Source organism: Papio anubis, chromosome 6 (genome assembly GCF_008728515.1).
Source record: "Papio anubis isolate 15944 chromosome 6, Panubis1.0, whole genome shotgun sequence".
In the NCBI taxonomy this organism is placed as follows: Eukaryota; Metazoa; Chordata; class Mammalia; order Primates; family Cercopithecidae; genus Papio; species Papio anubis.
Window position 1 is genome coordinate 33,766,643 of NC_044981.1, and position 15,214 is coordinate 33,781,856.

The 15,214-nt window shown below is 50.2% G+C and overlaps 1 protein-coding gene across 9 annotated transcripts; it reads left to right on the forward strand.

Annotated features, from left to right (window-relative positions):
- Nucleotides 1-2,733: 2,733 nt before the first annotated feature.
- Nucleotides 2,734-14,705, forward strand: FANCE (FA complementation group E). 9 transcript variants are annotated; one of them, XM_009204983.4, is made up of 10 exons: nt 2,739-3,201; nt 6,143-6,749; nt 8,181-8,225; nt 8,545-8,613; nt 8,928-9,074; nt 9,941-10,064; nt 10,292-10,370; nt 11,139-11,205; nt 12,933-13,058; nt 13,840-14,705. In XM_009204983.4, the coding sequence occupies exons 1-10, from the start codon at nt 2,954-2,956 to the stop codon at nt 13,939-13,941; spliced, it is 1,614 nt and encodes a 537-aa protein (XP_009203247.1). In that variant the 5' UTR covers nt 2,739-2,953; the 3' UTR covers nt 13,942-14,705. The 9 variants fall into 9 exon arrangements, with proteins under 9 accessions (XP_021792863.1, XP_009203249.1, XP_009203250.1 ...); XM_003897495.5 differs by having other exon boundaries at nt 8,931-9,074; XM_009204987.4 differs by having other exon boundaries at nt 3,084-3,230.
- The last annotated feature ends 509 nt before the right edge of the window (nt 14,706-15,214 follow it).

Consider the following 15,214-nt stretch of genomic DNA (forward strand, 5'->3'; position numbering starts at 1 on the left):
CCCTGGCCTGAGAGAGTGCAACTGGCCTCTGGGAGTGAGGTGGTAACTGCAGGGGTATGGGGCAGGGGAGGCTGCTGCTCATGGCTTTTAATAAATGTTTGTGATAAATATAAAACCTATGGACGGCGTCTATGATGCGAATATGGTGCCTACTTAGCTGTGGCACCTTTGTGCTGTGTACAACCTGCCCAACCTTATATATGAGTCTTGAGTTTATCGATTTCTGGGGCAGCTGGTGTTGAAGTTGATGGGTTTTCACTGATTTTTCTCTCTACTCTCAGGTGCTGAGTCCAACATTGTTCCTAAGGGGTGCTGAGCCAGAGGACAATGTGCTCTTCACAGACGGTGCCCTGGCCATGACCTTCTGGGGTTCAGAACTCCTGCAGGATCCCAACAGTTCTTACCACGGCCTTCTGTAACCAGGATCAACTTGAGGGAAATTGGGGTGAGGGGAAGGAGTTTCTAGGTGGTAGGTCTTTCCCTTTTTGGGTTTGGTAAGGGGGCAAAAGTAGCAAGCCCTCCACCCCCATGAACTGCAGCAGTGACACAGTTGGGGACATGGAGGAACAGGGGAGGGCTCCTGGAATGAGAAAGGTTCAAACCCTCTTGCCAGGGCCTTGGTTTTTAACTTTGTTCTTTTGTAGAATGACTCTGAAAGAAAACCAATAAAATGCACCTAAGCTATCATTGCTGGTGTCTGAAGAGTGGTCTGCTCATACCCCAGCCCCATTGCCAAGGGCAATAAGGCTGCTTCTGCATTCAATCTGTTGCAATATTACCTGTCACTTAGCTTCTGGAAAACTTCACGGTGCATTTTTGCATTATGAAAATAGTAATAACCTCATGAATCTTGTGAAAGGGACTCGGGGATCCACCAGGGTCCTTGAGCCATGTTTAGAACTTTTCCTCTCTGTTCCCTTTCAGGTGGCTAGAATACAGACCTTGGTGGGTGGGAGCCACAGCCACTCAGAGTAAAGCTGTAGGTGAGGATGCACAGGGTATTGCAGGCTGTTTAGCATTCTTGACCCTGCCCGCTATGCATCAGGTCCCACTCCTCTAACAGCTTGTCATTTGAAGACCCAAAACATCCCCTGTGAAGTTAGAGCTGCTTACCTGAAACAGAAGGTGTCTGGAAGAAACTTCTTTCTTGCTATTTTGGCATTTGCAAAGCAACCATTATCTAATAAATATCACTAGTCTTTCCTGACAGCTCCCTTGAAATCATTTTGGCTCAAATGGAGATCAGATCAAGCTCCAGATACTCCCATGGCTTTCCATACTATTCAGAGTGAAGGCCCAAGTCCTCTCTATGACCTCAGGCCTCTTAAGATCTGACCTGGTTGGCCGGGTGCGGTGGCTCAAGCCTGTAATCCCAGCACTTTGGGAGGCCGAGACGGGCGGATCACGAGGTCAGGAGATCGAGACCATCCTGGCTAACACGGTGAAACCCCGTCTCTACTAAAAAATACAAAAAACTAGCCGGGCGAGGTGGCGGGCGCCTGTAGTCCCAGCTACTCGGGAGGCTGAGGCAGGAGAATGGCGGGAACCCGGGAGGCGGAGCTTGCAGTGAGCCGAGATCCGGCCACAGCACTCCAGCCTGCCACAGCACTCCAGCCTGGGCGACACAGCGAGACTCCGTCTCAAAAAAAAAAAAAGATCTGACCTGGTTCCCCTCTGATCTCAACTCCTATTACTATCCAGCAATTGCCCTCTGCTGTAGCCATGCTTTTGCCCCAGAGCCCCTCCATCCCCGCAGGGAGGACTGAAATGGTCTTCTCACAGACTTCTATCTGGCTTGCCAACCTCATCTTCACATTCATCTTGCCTGACTACTCTATTTAAAAGCACTTTGTGCTATCTGTCGGTGCTATGTTCTTTTTGAACACTTACCACAAACACTGTTTAATTAGCTTTCCGTCTCTCCCCAGTTGTGTGACAATGAGGGCCAGGATCTTTGTTTTGTTCCCAGTATCCCCAGTCCCTAGGTGCTCAGTAAACATTTCCTGAATGATGGATGTATGTGGCAGCAGAAGCTGGGATGGAAATACAAGTTGGCCCCCAAAGCAAGGTTTAGGAGGCACTGTGGGACTCTTCTCCCTTATTGCCTACCCTTTGCAGTGATCCCACCCTTGGCTGGAAGCCTGCCTCCTCCAGCGGACTTCCTTAAACTGAACCCTAGGAAGTGGAGCCACACCTGGCCCCCTATAAACGACCCAGAGCAAGGCTGCTGCTTGGTCTTTGGGAGGAAGTTCAGAAGAAAGTCTTTGGCCATATTGATGGTGTTAGGTTTTACTGTGACCTCATTCTCAGGGATGTTTGTATATCAAATACTATTTCTGGAGAGGACTGAAACCCAAATGGTGGCAGTTTTTGGCCTGTGGAAGAGGTGAAGCTAAGTGGGGTGGTAAATTGTGGTCAAATTCTATGGTAAAGTCCATAACAAGCAACATGCCGTCAGCTTAAATACAGCGCTAGTCCTCCAGTATAACAGACCCCTGACATCCACTCCATTCCACTACTTTAGGGAGCGATGAAGAAACGGAGAGGGTTGGGGTCGGCAGCGGCGAATCCGCCCCTCCATCAGCCCCGCCCCGCCCCGCCCACAAACTATTTGTTTTGGTCACGCCCTGGGCCTTGGCCCCGCCCCCTACTCCGGCTGGGTTCGTGCCCGGCCTCGCCCCTTGCGAGCTTCCCTCGCGCCCGCCTCAAGTTCAGGCTCCGCCCTCGGCCGCGCCTCCTTCCTTCCCTTTCCGACAGCGCGCGAACCGCTGCAGCTCTGCGCGGCCGGCTTCTCCGGTTTCCCAACGCCGAGGAGAGCTTGTGACGGGTGCTGGAGCTGGCCCGCCGCCGCCGCCGCCGCGTCAGGGACGACGCTGGAGTTCCCTGTTCCCCTCAGCCTCTGAGCTGAGGCCCCACACCAGAGTAGGGGGCGGCGCGGCACCCGTGTCCCAGCATGGCGACCCCGGACGCGGGGCTGCCTGGGGCTGAGGGCTCGGAGCAGGCGCCCTGGGCGCAGCTGGAGGCCCCCGCCCGCCTCCTGCTACAGGCGCTGCAGGCGGGGCCCGAGGGGGCGCGGCGTGGCCTGGGGGTGCTTCGGGCGCTGGGCAGGCGCGGCTGGGAGCCCTTCGACTGGGGCCGCTTGCTCGAGGCCCTGTGCCGGGAGGAGCCGGTAGTGCAGGGGCCTGACGGCCGTCTGGAACTGTAAGTCCTCGCCCGCGGCCCCTCAGCAGGTACGGGAGGCGGGGGCTGTCGGGGGATCGACGCACAGAGAGGTGAAATAAGCCCCTCCGTATGAGCAGGGGCACCCTTCACTGAGCACCTGCCCTGTGCGGGACACCGAGGATCCGGGAACTGGAGGCACACGCCTTCTGTTGGCTGTAAAGTATAGTGATGATAAGTGCAGGCAAATCCCTTTTGATCGCATACTTCCATCTCTAAACAATTGGACACGTACGTCCAGTATAAGTATACTTATGTATAAAGTGCACGCGTATGTTAAAATACGTACATTTTAAAGTACAAAAATAGATATTTAAAACGTGATGGTGGAATATATACCCGCTATCCTGGTGGCCGTATACTCTCTGCTTTTCAAAGCATAACGTTCACTGTAAGGCAAGGTTGTTTTCCCGAAGAATGGTAACTGTGAATCCATGTCTTAGTGTTCTTGATAATTTCTGGCTCTTGGATGACATTGAACTTTGTTTTTTAACCTCTCTGTGACTGATTAAGAATTCCTACTAGGAGCAGAGGTGTCGGCCCTGCCATTTTATTTGGTTGTGTTTCTGTTACTGATATTTTCTCCAATTTTTTGGCAGGCATTCTATTAAGCTACGTGCTCATTTGTGAGGACAACTTTTGTTTAAAAAAAAAAAAAAAGATAGTACAGTATCCACAAATGCATTTAACTAGCAAAGTTAACTAAAACACACAAAAAACGAAAAATGAGTGGATGAGGCGCCATGTTCAGCTCCTAGTGGGGCCAGCCTTCCACTCTTCTTGGATACCCCTCCCCCATAATTTATGCTGAAAACCATCCAGATGCTAAATATTTCTAATGCTTACTTTTTTATGTTTTAGATAAATAGGGGAAAATGGGAGTTCCAATATTTTCTTCCTACACTCCACTTTGAATTTCTTTCAGAAGATGGGTCAGGAGAACTTGTTTGAATCCCCAAATTGGAAGCTATAGAAATGTTTGCCCAGCTATCTGGCTTATTCTGGATAGAGTAAGGGGAGGGCAGAGGCCTTAACTTGGGGCCCCTGGATAGAAGAGTATTTCAGTACAATTGATTTCCTTTATAATCCTAGATATTTTATCAAATGCATTTAACACTCATTCTGATCACAGGTCTCTGGCACTAAAAAAGGTTAAAATCTCCTGGAATAGGGTCTTCTCTACCTCTCTACCCCCAAATATCCTCCCTGCCACAAATTAACCATCTTTTAAACTCAGTTTTTTTGTTTTGTTTCTTTCTTTTTTTTTTTTTTTTGACGGAATCTTGCTCTGTTGCCCAGGCTGGAGTGCAGTGGCGCAATCTTGGCTCACTGCAACCTCCGCCTCCAGAAGAAGCAATTCTTCTGCCCTAGCCTCCTGAGTAGCTGGGACTACAGGCGCGCGCCACCATGCCCGGCTAATTTTTGTATTTTTAGCAGAGATGGGGTTTCACCATATTGGCCGGACTGGTCTGGAACTCCTGATCCACCCACCTTGGCCTCCCACAGTGCTGGGATTACAGGCGTGAGCCACTGCTCCTGTACCATCTTTTAAACTTTGACTCTAGTTTTTCTCTCTCACATAGTGTCTATATTCTACAAAGAAATAGTTGTCTTTTTTTTTTTCTGCCTCACAACCCAAGTGCCTCTTGACAAATGGCCCTGCAAAATTATGCATAGGGAGGAGTAAAGACATGATGGGTGGTGGGCTAAATGCTGCCATGACTTGCCACACCAAGCCTCAGGTCATGTAGGATCTGGGTTGGTGCCTCGGCAGAATTACAGATGGTTACATTGCATCATGGGCCTTTGGAGCTCGGGGGAATAGTGTTAAATCTATTTTAAGAAAAGTTGGGTGCTTGCAGGAGAGCATTGGTTCTGCTTACACCCCTGGGGCTCCAAAACAAAAGATCCTCATCCCCCTGTCTTCCCCTTTGACTCTGTGAATACTGTTTAGAATCTGTAAAGTGATTCCTTCTGTTTCAAGTTTCATCTCTGGGAAGCCTTCTATGTCCACAGCAGCTCTTGCCGATCTCAGCACACTTATTCTCAGAGAGTTAATTCATTCAATAAATGCACAACAAGTGCCTGCTCTGGGCTGGCGCTGTGCTGAGTCCTAGGACACAGAGAAAGGAAACACTACCTTCACCTTTTAGGAACTCACAATTTGGTGAAAGGAACACAAGAACTGGACAGATGAGTGACCCGAAGAGTTCCAGGGGATTGCTGAGGGCAGCCATAGGGCTGCAAGACTAAGCACTGCACAGCATCCTGGAGTATTATTTTTCCCTAAAATTTGGGAAAGAACTTTTTTCTTCTTTTTGTGTAAAACAAGCATGAATCTATTATAGAGTAGGTTCCAATATGAATTTTGAGCTGAAACAGATGACAGAGGCCAAAGAATAGGGCCTGTCATATGATACTCAATGAACACTTGTTAAACAGTTCTCGTGTTGTCTCTGTCTCCATCCACTGACTTTTTTTTTTTTTTTTCCTTTTTTTGAGATAGTGTCTCACACTGTTGCCCAGGCTGGAGTGCAGTGGCATGATCTCGGCTCACTGCAGCCTCTGCCTCCTGGGTTCAAGCCATTCTCTTGCCTCAGTCTTCCTAGTAGCTGGAACTACAGGCACATGTCACCACGCTTGGCTAATTTTTATACTTTTTTTAGTGAAGATGGAGTTTCACCATGTTGGCCAGGCAGGTCTCAAACTCTTAACCTAAAGTGATGTGCTCACTTCAGCCTCCCAAAATGCTGTGATTACAGGTGTGAGTCACCACACCTGGCCAACATCCACTGACTCTTACAGATTGACTGCCTGCCAGCCCCCATCTGTCCACTGCCATCTAGCCCCCAGCTCTGCCCAGTCTGCCCTGTGCTCCCTTCAGCCAGACACTCTAACTGCTTGCTCTCCCTCTGCTACCCAGGAAACCACTGTTGCTGCGATTGCCCCAGATATGCCAGAGGAACCTGATGTCCCTGCTGATGGCCGTTCGGCCGTCACTGCCGGAAAGTGGGCTCCTCTCTGTGCTGCAGATTGCCCAGCAGGACCTAGCCCCTGACCCCGATGCCTGGCTCCGTGCCCTGGGGGAATTGCTGCGAAGGGATCTAGGGGTGGGGACCTCCATGGAGGGAGCTTCTCCACTGTCTAAAAAATGCCAGAGACAGCTCCAAAGTCTGTGTAGGGGGCTAGGCCCAGGGGGCAGGAGGTTGAAATCCCCACAATCTCCAGACCCTGAAGAAGAGGACAACAGGGACTCCCAGCAGCCTGGGAAACGCAGAAAGGAGTCAGAGGAAGAGGCTGCCAGTCCTGAGGGGAAGAGGGTCCCCAAAAGATTCCGGTGTTGGGAAGAGGAAGAAGAAGATGAGGAGGAGAGACCTGAACATAAGTCACTGGAATCCCTGGCAGATGGAGGAGGTGCATCTCCTATTAAGGACCAGCCTGTCATGGGAGCTAAGACTGGCCAGGACGGTTCGAGTCTGGAGGATGCTAAAGGTCTAGCTGAGAGTTTGGAGTTGCCCAAAGCTATCCAGGTACTTTGGTAGGGAGACTGGGTTTAGAGTGATCTTTCACCAGTGGTGGCCTTTTCCATGGGGAAGGCTGGTTGGGACACTTTTTCCCAAAGGAGTTGACTGTAGTTCTTGGAGGAAACAGGAGGAAGGTAGGGTTTAGGGAATGTAGCCTCCACTCCACAGACTTTTTTTTTCTTTTTTTGTTTAAGATGGAGTTTTGCTCTTGTTTCCCAGGCTGGAGTGCAATGGCACAATCTCAGCTCACCGCAACCTCTGCCTCCCAGATTCAAGTGATTCTCCTGCCTCAGCCTCCCGAGTAGCTGGGATTATAGGCATGTGTCACCACGCCCAGCTAATTTTGTATTTTTAGCAGAGACAGGGTTTCTCCATGTCAGTCAGGCTGGTCTTGAACTCCCGACCTCAGGTGATCTGCCCGCCTTGACCTCCCAAAGTGTTGGGATTACAGGTGTGAGCCACTGTGCCCAGCCACTCCACAGACTCTTAAGGAGGGGTAGGGAAGGGAGTTACTGGAGGTGGGAAATGTGTCCTAATGATCTATAACGTGGGGTTAAAGGGTGCCAGGCAAGGGAGAGGCTCTGGAGCCACCCCTGTTACCCTGTAATATGTGGGTGGGAAGAATCATGACAGCATCCAGCCTGCCCCTGCCTCCTTGTCCAAGGCCTGGGTCTATCCCCATTTGGGTTGGAAGCAGAAAACAATTCTAGACAGCTGGTTTTCATTTTTTTTTTTTTTTTTTTTTTTGAGATGGAGTCTCACTCTGTCGCCCAGGCTGGAGTGCAGTGGCACGATCTCGGCTCACTGCAACCTCCACCTCCCGGCTTCACACCATTATTCTGCCTCAGCCTCCCGAGTAGCTGGGACCGCAGGTGCCCGCTACCACACCCGGCTAATTTTTTGTATTTTTAGTAGAGATGGAGTTTCACTGTGTTAGCCAGACTGGCCTCAATCTCCTGACCGTGATCCGCCCGCCTCAGCCTCCCAAAGTGCTGGGATTACAGGCGTGAGCCACTGTGCCTGGTGACAGCTGGGTTTCATTTGGACCTTGTCTAGTTTGGGTTCTTAGGCACTTTTCAAGATAGAGACTTCATGTTCTTGACTTTTTTTTTTTCCTCAAGACAGGGCCTCTCTTCCCCTAGGCTGGAGTAAAGCTGGGATTACAGGCATGCACTATCATGCCTGGCTAATTTTTTATTTTTATTTTTGTAGAGATGGGGTCTCAACTAGTTGTGCAGGCTAGCCTTGAACTCCTGGGCTCAAGTGATTCTCCCGCTTCAGCCTCCCAAAGTGCTGGTGTGAGCCACCGTGCCTGGCCTCTTGACTTTCTTGAATCGTCTTTGCCGGCTAGCTCCCACTGACTTGGGGAGCCAGAACCAGGCTTGGGGTCATGCTGCTGGGGGAGGGATGTGGCAGTGACTGGACTCTCCTCCACAGGACCAGCTTCCCAGGCTGCAGCAGCTGCTGAAGACCTTGGAGGAGGTGACTGGCCCTACCCTGTTCACCATAGCCTTTCTTCCACCTTCTACCCAGATCCTAGCTATGCCCAGGGAAGGCCCAGTGCAGTGATATACAAGCTGGCTGAGGGAGGGAGACTGGAGTAAAGGTCTGAGGATAGTCTCTGAAGGAGCTTTTCTTGAACCAAGTGTAGACTTACCATCTAACACCAGGTAACTTCCTCTTCTGTGGTAGCGCCTTCCAGGATCTCAGCCACTCCTTCTGCCACCTGAAGGGGCGGCTTCAGTGACTTGTCACCGAAGGCTCTGCCAGCCCTAACATGAGATTTGATTTGTCTCTGCAGGGGTTAGAGGGGTTGGAGGATGCTCCCCCAGTTGAGCTACAGCTTCTTCATGAATGTAGCCCCAGCCAGGTGAGTCCAGATAGACTGCCTGGCTCTGAGGTTACATTCTCTCTCCCTTATCTTTTTCTATTTAAGTTTATGTTTTCCTACCTCATGTGGGAAATGTGGGAGGGGATTTTGTTGTTTTCTTTCTCAGTGATAGGGGTCACTCTCTGTAGTTTCTTTTAGTCCCTGGTTCCTTCCCCTAGGGCAGCTCTCCCAGACTTTCTTTGCTCTGGAGTATCTTTGCCCTGCTCCGTCTGCTGCCCAGTTGCTTGAGACAGCCTAGCAGAGGCAGAGTGCATGTCCTGGTGCCCTTTCTCCCCCGTGCCCCACTCTGTCAGCAGATGGACTTGCTGTGTACCCAGCTGCAGCTCCCCCAGCTCTCAGACCTCGGTCTCCTGCAGCTCTGCACCTGGCTGCTGGCCCTTTCACCTGATCTCAGCCTCAGCAATGCTACTGTGCTGACCAGAAGCCTCTTTCTTGGACGGGTAGGTGTACTGGGAGGTACTCAGAGTGCCAAGGACAATGGGGAAGAGCATCTGGGCCCTCAGAAGGGTGGTACTTGAGAGAGAGGATTCTCAGCCTTGTAGACATCTGGGCTGTTTGGGCAGCCTGGGGCAAGGAAAGGATGCCTGCTTAACTGGCAGGGCATGGACCCCCAGGCCATCTACCCACATGGCATCTAACTTCTTTTTTTTTTGAGACAGAGTCTCACTCTGTTGCCTAGGCTGGAGTGCAGTCGCGCGATCTCCTGCCTCAGCCTCCTGAGTAGCTGGGATTACAGGTGGCCTCCACCATGCCTGGCTAATTTTTGTATTTTTATTTATTTATTTATTTAGAGATAGAGTCTTGCTCTGTCACTCAGGCTGGAGTACAGTGGCGTAATCTCGGCTCACTGCGACCTCTGCCTCTGTGGTTCAAGTGATTCTCCTGCCTCAGCTTCCTGAGTAGCTGGGACTACAGGCACCCACCACCACACCTGGCTAATTTTTGTATTTTTAGTAGAGACTGGGTTTCGCCATGTTGCCCAGGCTGGTCTCGAACTCCTGGACTCAAGCGATCCAGCTCCCTCAGCCTCCCAAAGTGCTGGGATTACAGGCGTAAGCCACCATGCCCAGCCAGCATCTAACTTCTCTCTGGGCACCAGAACCTTTCTAGAAGCTGATCAAGGGACTTTCAGGGATTTGGGAACTGAGCAAGAGAGGTATATATCTTTTCCAATGGGTGGGTCCATGTGAGTTCTAAGTAAAAGAACTTTTTTTCCCTTTGTAACATGTATCACCATCTGAAATGTGTGTTTGATAAATGCTGTTGAAATGAAAAGAATTAATTTTTTCCTCCCTGTTGGCTATAGATCCTCTCCTTGACTTCCTCAGCCTCCCGCCTGCTTACAACTGCCCTGACCTCCTTCTGTGCCAAATATACCTACCCTGTCTGCAGAGCCCTCCTTGACCCTGTGCTCCAGGCCCAAGGCACAGGTAATTCTGGAACCAGCCCCAGGCCCAGTAGCTCTGCCCTCAGTGTTCTCAGCACCCTTCACCCCAGAGTGGCCCTGGCAGGAGTTGGGTATTCAGTGATTAAAGATGCCTGCTGCTTCCCTGACGATGCCCCTATAACAGGCTGGGCATTCTGTTACCGCCTCCCCACTTTCCACCGTCTTCTACCATTTCCCCCCAGACTTCCCCTTCTGCTTTCCTCTACCCAGGTCCTGCTCAAACAGAGTTACTATGTTGCCTTGTGAAGGCAGAGTCCCTGGAGCCAGATGCACAGGTTCTAATGCTGGGGTGAGTGTGCAGGCCTCCATGCTGTCCCCACTGCCACCTGTTCCCCCAGGCTACAGTGACATCACATGTGTTGGGCCCTGCAGGGAAGGCTCACCTTCTCTAGGAAGCCTCATGTATATCATCTCACTCCATCATCTTCCTCCTCTATGAGTCCTCTTTGCCTTTTGTTCTCAGGATGCACTCTCTACTCCTAGTTATTTTTTAGGGGACCCTTGTGTCTCACTACCAAATACTTTGTTGTCAGCTCCTGGGGCTCTTGGGGTGTGACCTTCCTGGCAGTTGTATGAGCTCTGCAATAGTGTCTGCTGGGGCTGGTGCCAGCATCAAGAGGTCTCTGACTACCCTTTTTTTTTTTTGCGGGGGGGCAGGGGACAGAGTTTTGCCCTGTCGCCCAGACTGGAGTGCAATGGCGCGGTCTCTGCTCACTGCAACCTCTGCCTCCCAGGTTCATGCAATTCTCCTGCCTCAGCCTCCTGAGTAGCTGGGATTACAGACGCCTGCCACCACGCCTGGCTAATTTTTTGTATTTTTAGTAGAGATGGGATTTCACCATGTTGGCCAGGCTGGTCTCGAACTCCTGACCTCAGGTGATCCACCTGCCTCGGCCTCCCGAAGTGCCATGGTGCCCCACCCCTGACTACCCCTTTGTTGACTGGAGATCTTGGCTGTCCTCAGGGCCTTGCCGTGCTGTGGGAGTTGCAGCAGCAGACAGATACTCAGGCTTGGGTGGGAGGCCAGGCATTTCTCACTAGGGCCCCTGCTTTGCAGACAGATCTTGGAGCTGCCCTGGAAGGAGGAAATTTTCTTGGTGTTGCAGTCACTCCTAGAGCGGCAGGTGAGCAGGCTGTCCTGGGGAAGAGTGGACAAAGAAGTGCTGCAGTCCTTGGAAGGACATCGGGTTCTTAGGTTTCTGAGTCCTTCAGTGGATGCAGGGTCAAGTAGGACAGCTGCCCTACAGCAGCTGCCTGAGACAGTGGGAGAGACCTGGGGCATGCAAAGCTGGTAGCAGAGAGCTGAGCACATGGTCACTTCAGCTCCACCTCTTACTAGCTGGGCGGCCTTGGGGTGGGATTTTTGATGTGTGTGTGTAAATTTTATTTTATTTTTGAATAGGTAATAGATTCATATGTTCACAATTTTTTTTTTTTTTTTTTTTTTTTTGAGATAGAGTCTGGCTTTGTCACCCAGGCCAAAGTGCAGTGACACAATCTTGGCTAACTGCAACCTCTGTCTACTGGGTTCAAGCAATTCTTATGCCTCAGCCACCCAAATAACTGGGATTACAGGCGTGTGCCACCATGCCAGCTAATTTTTGTATTTTTAGTAGAGACAAGGTTTCACCATGACTTGAGGCCAGAACTTCTGGGCTCAAGTGATCTGCCCTCCTTGGCCTCCCAAAATGCTGGGATTATAAGCGTGAGCCACCATGCCCAGCCCATATGTTGACAATTTTAAAAGCTCAAAAGGATACTGTGAAAAATATTCCCCTTACTTCTCTTCTCCAACCATCCAGAGTCCCCCAGTTTCAGGGGAACCCCCCCTCCCAGAGATACCATCTATATGTGGAAACATGTTTACACTTACTATCCATCCTACTTTTTATGGAAATTGCAACACACCAAACTCATTGCCCTGTACCTTGCTTTTTTTACTTCACAGTATATTTTGGTGATTTTTTTTCATATCAGTACCTAAAATTCTGCCTCATTTGTTTATATCTTAGATAACTGACCTAACTTCTTTATGCCTGTAGTTTCCTCGTCTACAGAAGGGGAGACAGAATATTAATAGCACCTACCACATAAGATTGGAGTGAGGTTTAAATGAGATAATTGGTATAAAGTACTCAGAATGGTACCTGATGCACAGTGTTTATTAAATTATTATTATTATTATTTGAGACGGAGTCTCACTATATCACCTAGGCTAGAGTGCAGTGGCGCGATCTCCGCTCACTGCAACCTCCGCCTCCTGGGTTCAAGTGATTCTCCAGCCTCAGCCCCCTGATTAGCTGAGATTACAGGCACGCACCACCATGCCCAGCTAATTTTTGTATTTTTAGTAGAGATGGGATTTCACCATGTTGGCCAGGTTGGTCTCGAAGTCCTGACCTCAGGTGATCTGCCCTCCTCGGTCTCCCAAAGTGCTGGGATTACAGGTGTGAACCACCACACCCAGCCTAAATTATTATTATGAAGAGCCAGGAGATTAAGGTGGCAGTGTCTCTTGGGCCCTGACTTGTTTATATCTTTAACCACTGAACCACACAAGGGATCCTTGGCTTCCCCTTGGTCCTAATCTGAGCCTTTGCAATGGTAGCCACCATTTTCTGAGACGTGCGTGTCTTATGTGCATTATCTCATTTAATCCTTTTCACAGTCTTCCATTAGATATTCTGAGCCTCATTTTACAGATGTGGAAATGGAGGTTTAGGTTGGTTAAGTAACCTGCCCAGGGTCACCCAGCTAGGAAGTGGTGGAGTTAGGAATTGAATCCAGGACTGGCTGAATGAAGAGCCCAAGCCCTCCTTGTGATTACTGCTCCATCTCCCAATGTGTGCAGGTAGAGATGACCCCTGAGAAGTTCAGTGTCTTAATGGAGAAGCTCTGTAAAAAGGGATTGGCAGCCACCACCTCCATGGCCTATGCCAAGCTCATGCTGACAGTGATGACCAAGTACCAGGCTAACGTGAGTACTGATAGGGCCATGGGGCTGGTCCTGCTGGCAGGGCTGCCCTGGGCCTGCCACAAGGGTGTATGAATATGTATGTCAGGGATAAAACCCTGAGTGCTGGGGTTGATGTAGACCCTCCCAGAAAGATGGAAGTATGAACATGCTTCTGTTGCACAATTTCAGCGAGCTCCTGAATCCTCTGGAGATCCGAACAGAAGGACCTCCAATATGAGGCATCAGGAGTCATTCAAGGGCCTTCAGCCTGGGAGTAACTTGGTCAGATCTGTACTATTAAGAAGCATCTGGCTTCTGTGAGGAGTGGGATTGGAGGGTGAAGATCTAGGGCTTGAGACCTGTCAGGAGGTTGTAGCAACAGGGCAGAAAGAGAAAGTGTGGCCCAAAAGGAAGGCAGGTGTCACACAGTAGAGTGTCTGTGAACCTCAGTTTTCTCATCTGTAAAATGGGAGGGTTTTGAGGATTATATACAGCAATGCATATACATGATGTGTATGTATGTTTGTATATGGATTGATGCATATAAAGTGCTGCCACATAGTAAACACACAATAATTGTCAACTATTACTAATGTGGCCGGCTTAGTAAGTTGTGCAGCTAGTATTTGGCTCCAGGTCCACCTAGTTAACTATGGTGAAATAATGAGATTAGATTGCTCAGGTGTCTCCTCCTTCCATCCTCCTGGCTTCCTCTCTCCTTCCTCAATAGAGACCCTGGGGTAGTGGGGAGAGGGGAGGGATCAGCTGCTGGAGTCCTGACATGATTTTTCCTTCTCCGCAGATCACTGAGACCCAGAGGCTGGGCCTGGCTATGGCCCTAGAACCTAACACTACCTTCCTGAGGAAGTCCCTGCAGGCCGCCTTGAAACATTTGGGCTCCTGACCATCCACCAAGGGACCACCGTCTTGGTGCTCCATCACCAGCTTCCTGAAGGGCATTTCTGTCTTCACCACCTTCTGTCTTGAGCCCTAGCCTGAGGATAAAGGCTGAGCCTGGCCATCCCAGATTCCAACTGCCTCCCTGTTCCAGGCTCCATAGGGGCATACTGGCTTCCCAGCCAACAGGGAGGCTCCTGGGCTAAGGAAGCTCAGCTATATTTTGTTTTTCATTTCTTTTCGTTTTTGAGAGAAGGTATTGCTCTGTCATCTAGGCTGGAGTGCAGTGGTGCGATTGATCATGGCTCACTGCAACCTCTGCCTCCCAGGCTCGATCCTCCCATGTAAGCCTCCCAAGTAGCTGGGACTACATGCACATGACACTGTGCCCCAGCTAATTTTTTTATTTTGTAGATAATAAGCTGGTCAGGGCTGGTCTTGAACTCCTGAGCTCAAGTGATCTTCCCGCCTTGGCATCCCAAAGTGTTGAGATTTACAGGTGTGAGCCACCACACCAGGCCAGAGCTATATTTTCAAAGGCTGCTGGCCCCAGGCACACTCCTCATCAATTCTCATTGCAGGGACAGAAACTTTCCAACAGGGCTCAGTAGGGTCAAGCCGACCCAGAGTGGACATGGGATGCTCCAGGAGGTCTAGGGTACCAGTGTGCTCAGATGAAGCTCTTGTGCTCGTGTATGTTATGACCTTCTGTGCTTTTGTTTCTGACTTGAATTTATCAATGGTATTGAATAAAAAGCAAGTTCAATAATGTCTTTTTCTTTTTTTTTTTTTTGAGGCAGAGTCTCACTCTGTCACCAGGCTGGAGTGCAGTGGCGTGACCTCGGCTCACTGCAACCTCCACCTCCCCAGTTCAAGCGATTCTCCTGCCTTGGCCTCCTGAGTAGCTGGGATTACAAGCTCCTGCCACCATACCCTGCTCATCTTTGTATTTTTAGTAGAGACGGGGTTTCACCACATTGGCCAGGCTGGTCTCAAACTCTTGACTTCAGGTGATCCGCCTGCCTCCCAAAGTGCTGGGATTACAGGCGTGAGCCAGCACGCCTGACTAATGTCTTATTAGAAGCAGTACTTTCCTTCCTGTGAATTCTGGGTATTGAACCCATCCCCACCCCCTCCACCTCCCTGCTCAGTGACAAGGAACATCTTTTTCCTGGTGAGGGGAAGGGTGTAGGGTATCTTACTCACTTTCTGAGGGCCAAATAATGTGTAATACCACTCACCCTATCCTACAGGAGCTGCCCCCACCAGGCAGGGGGATA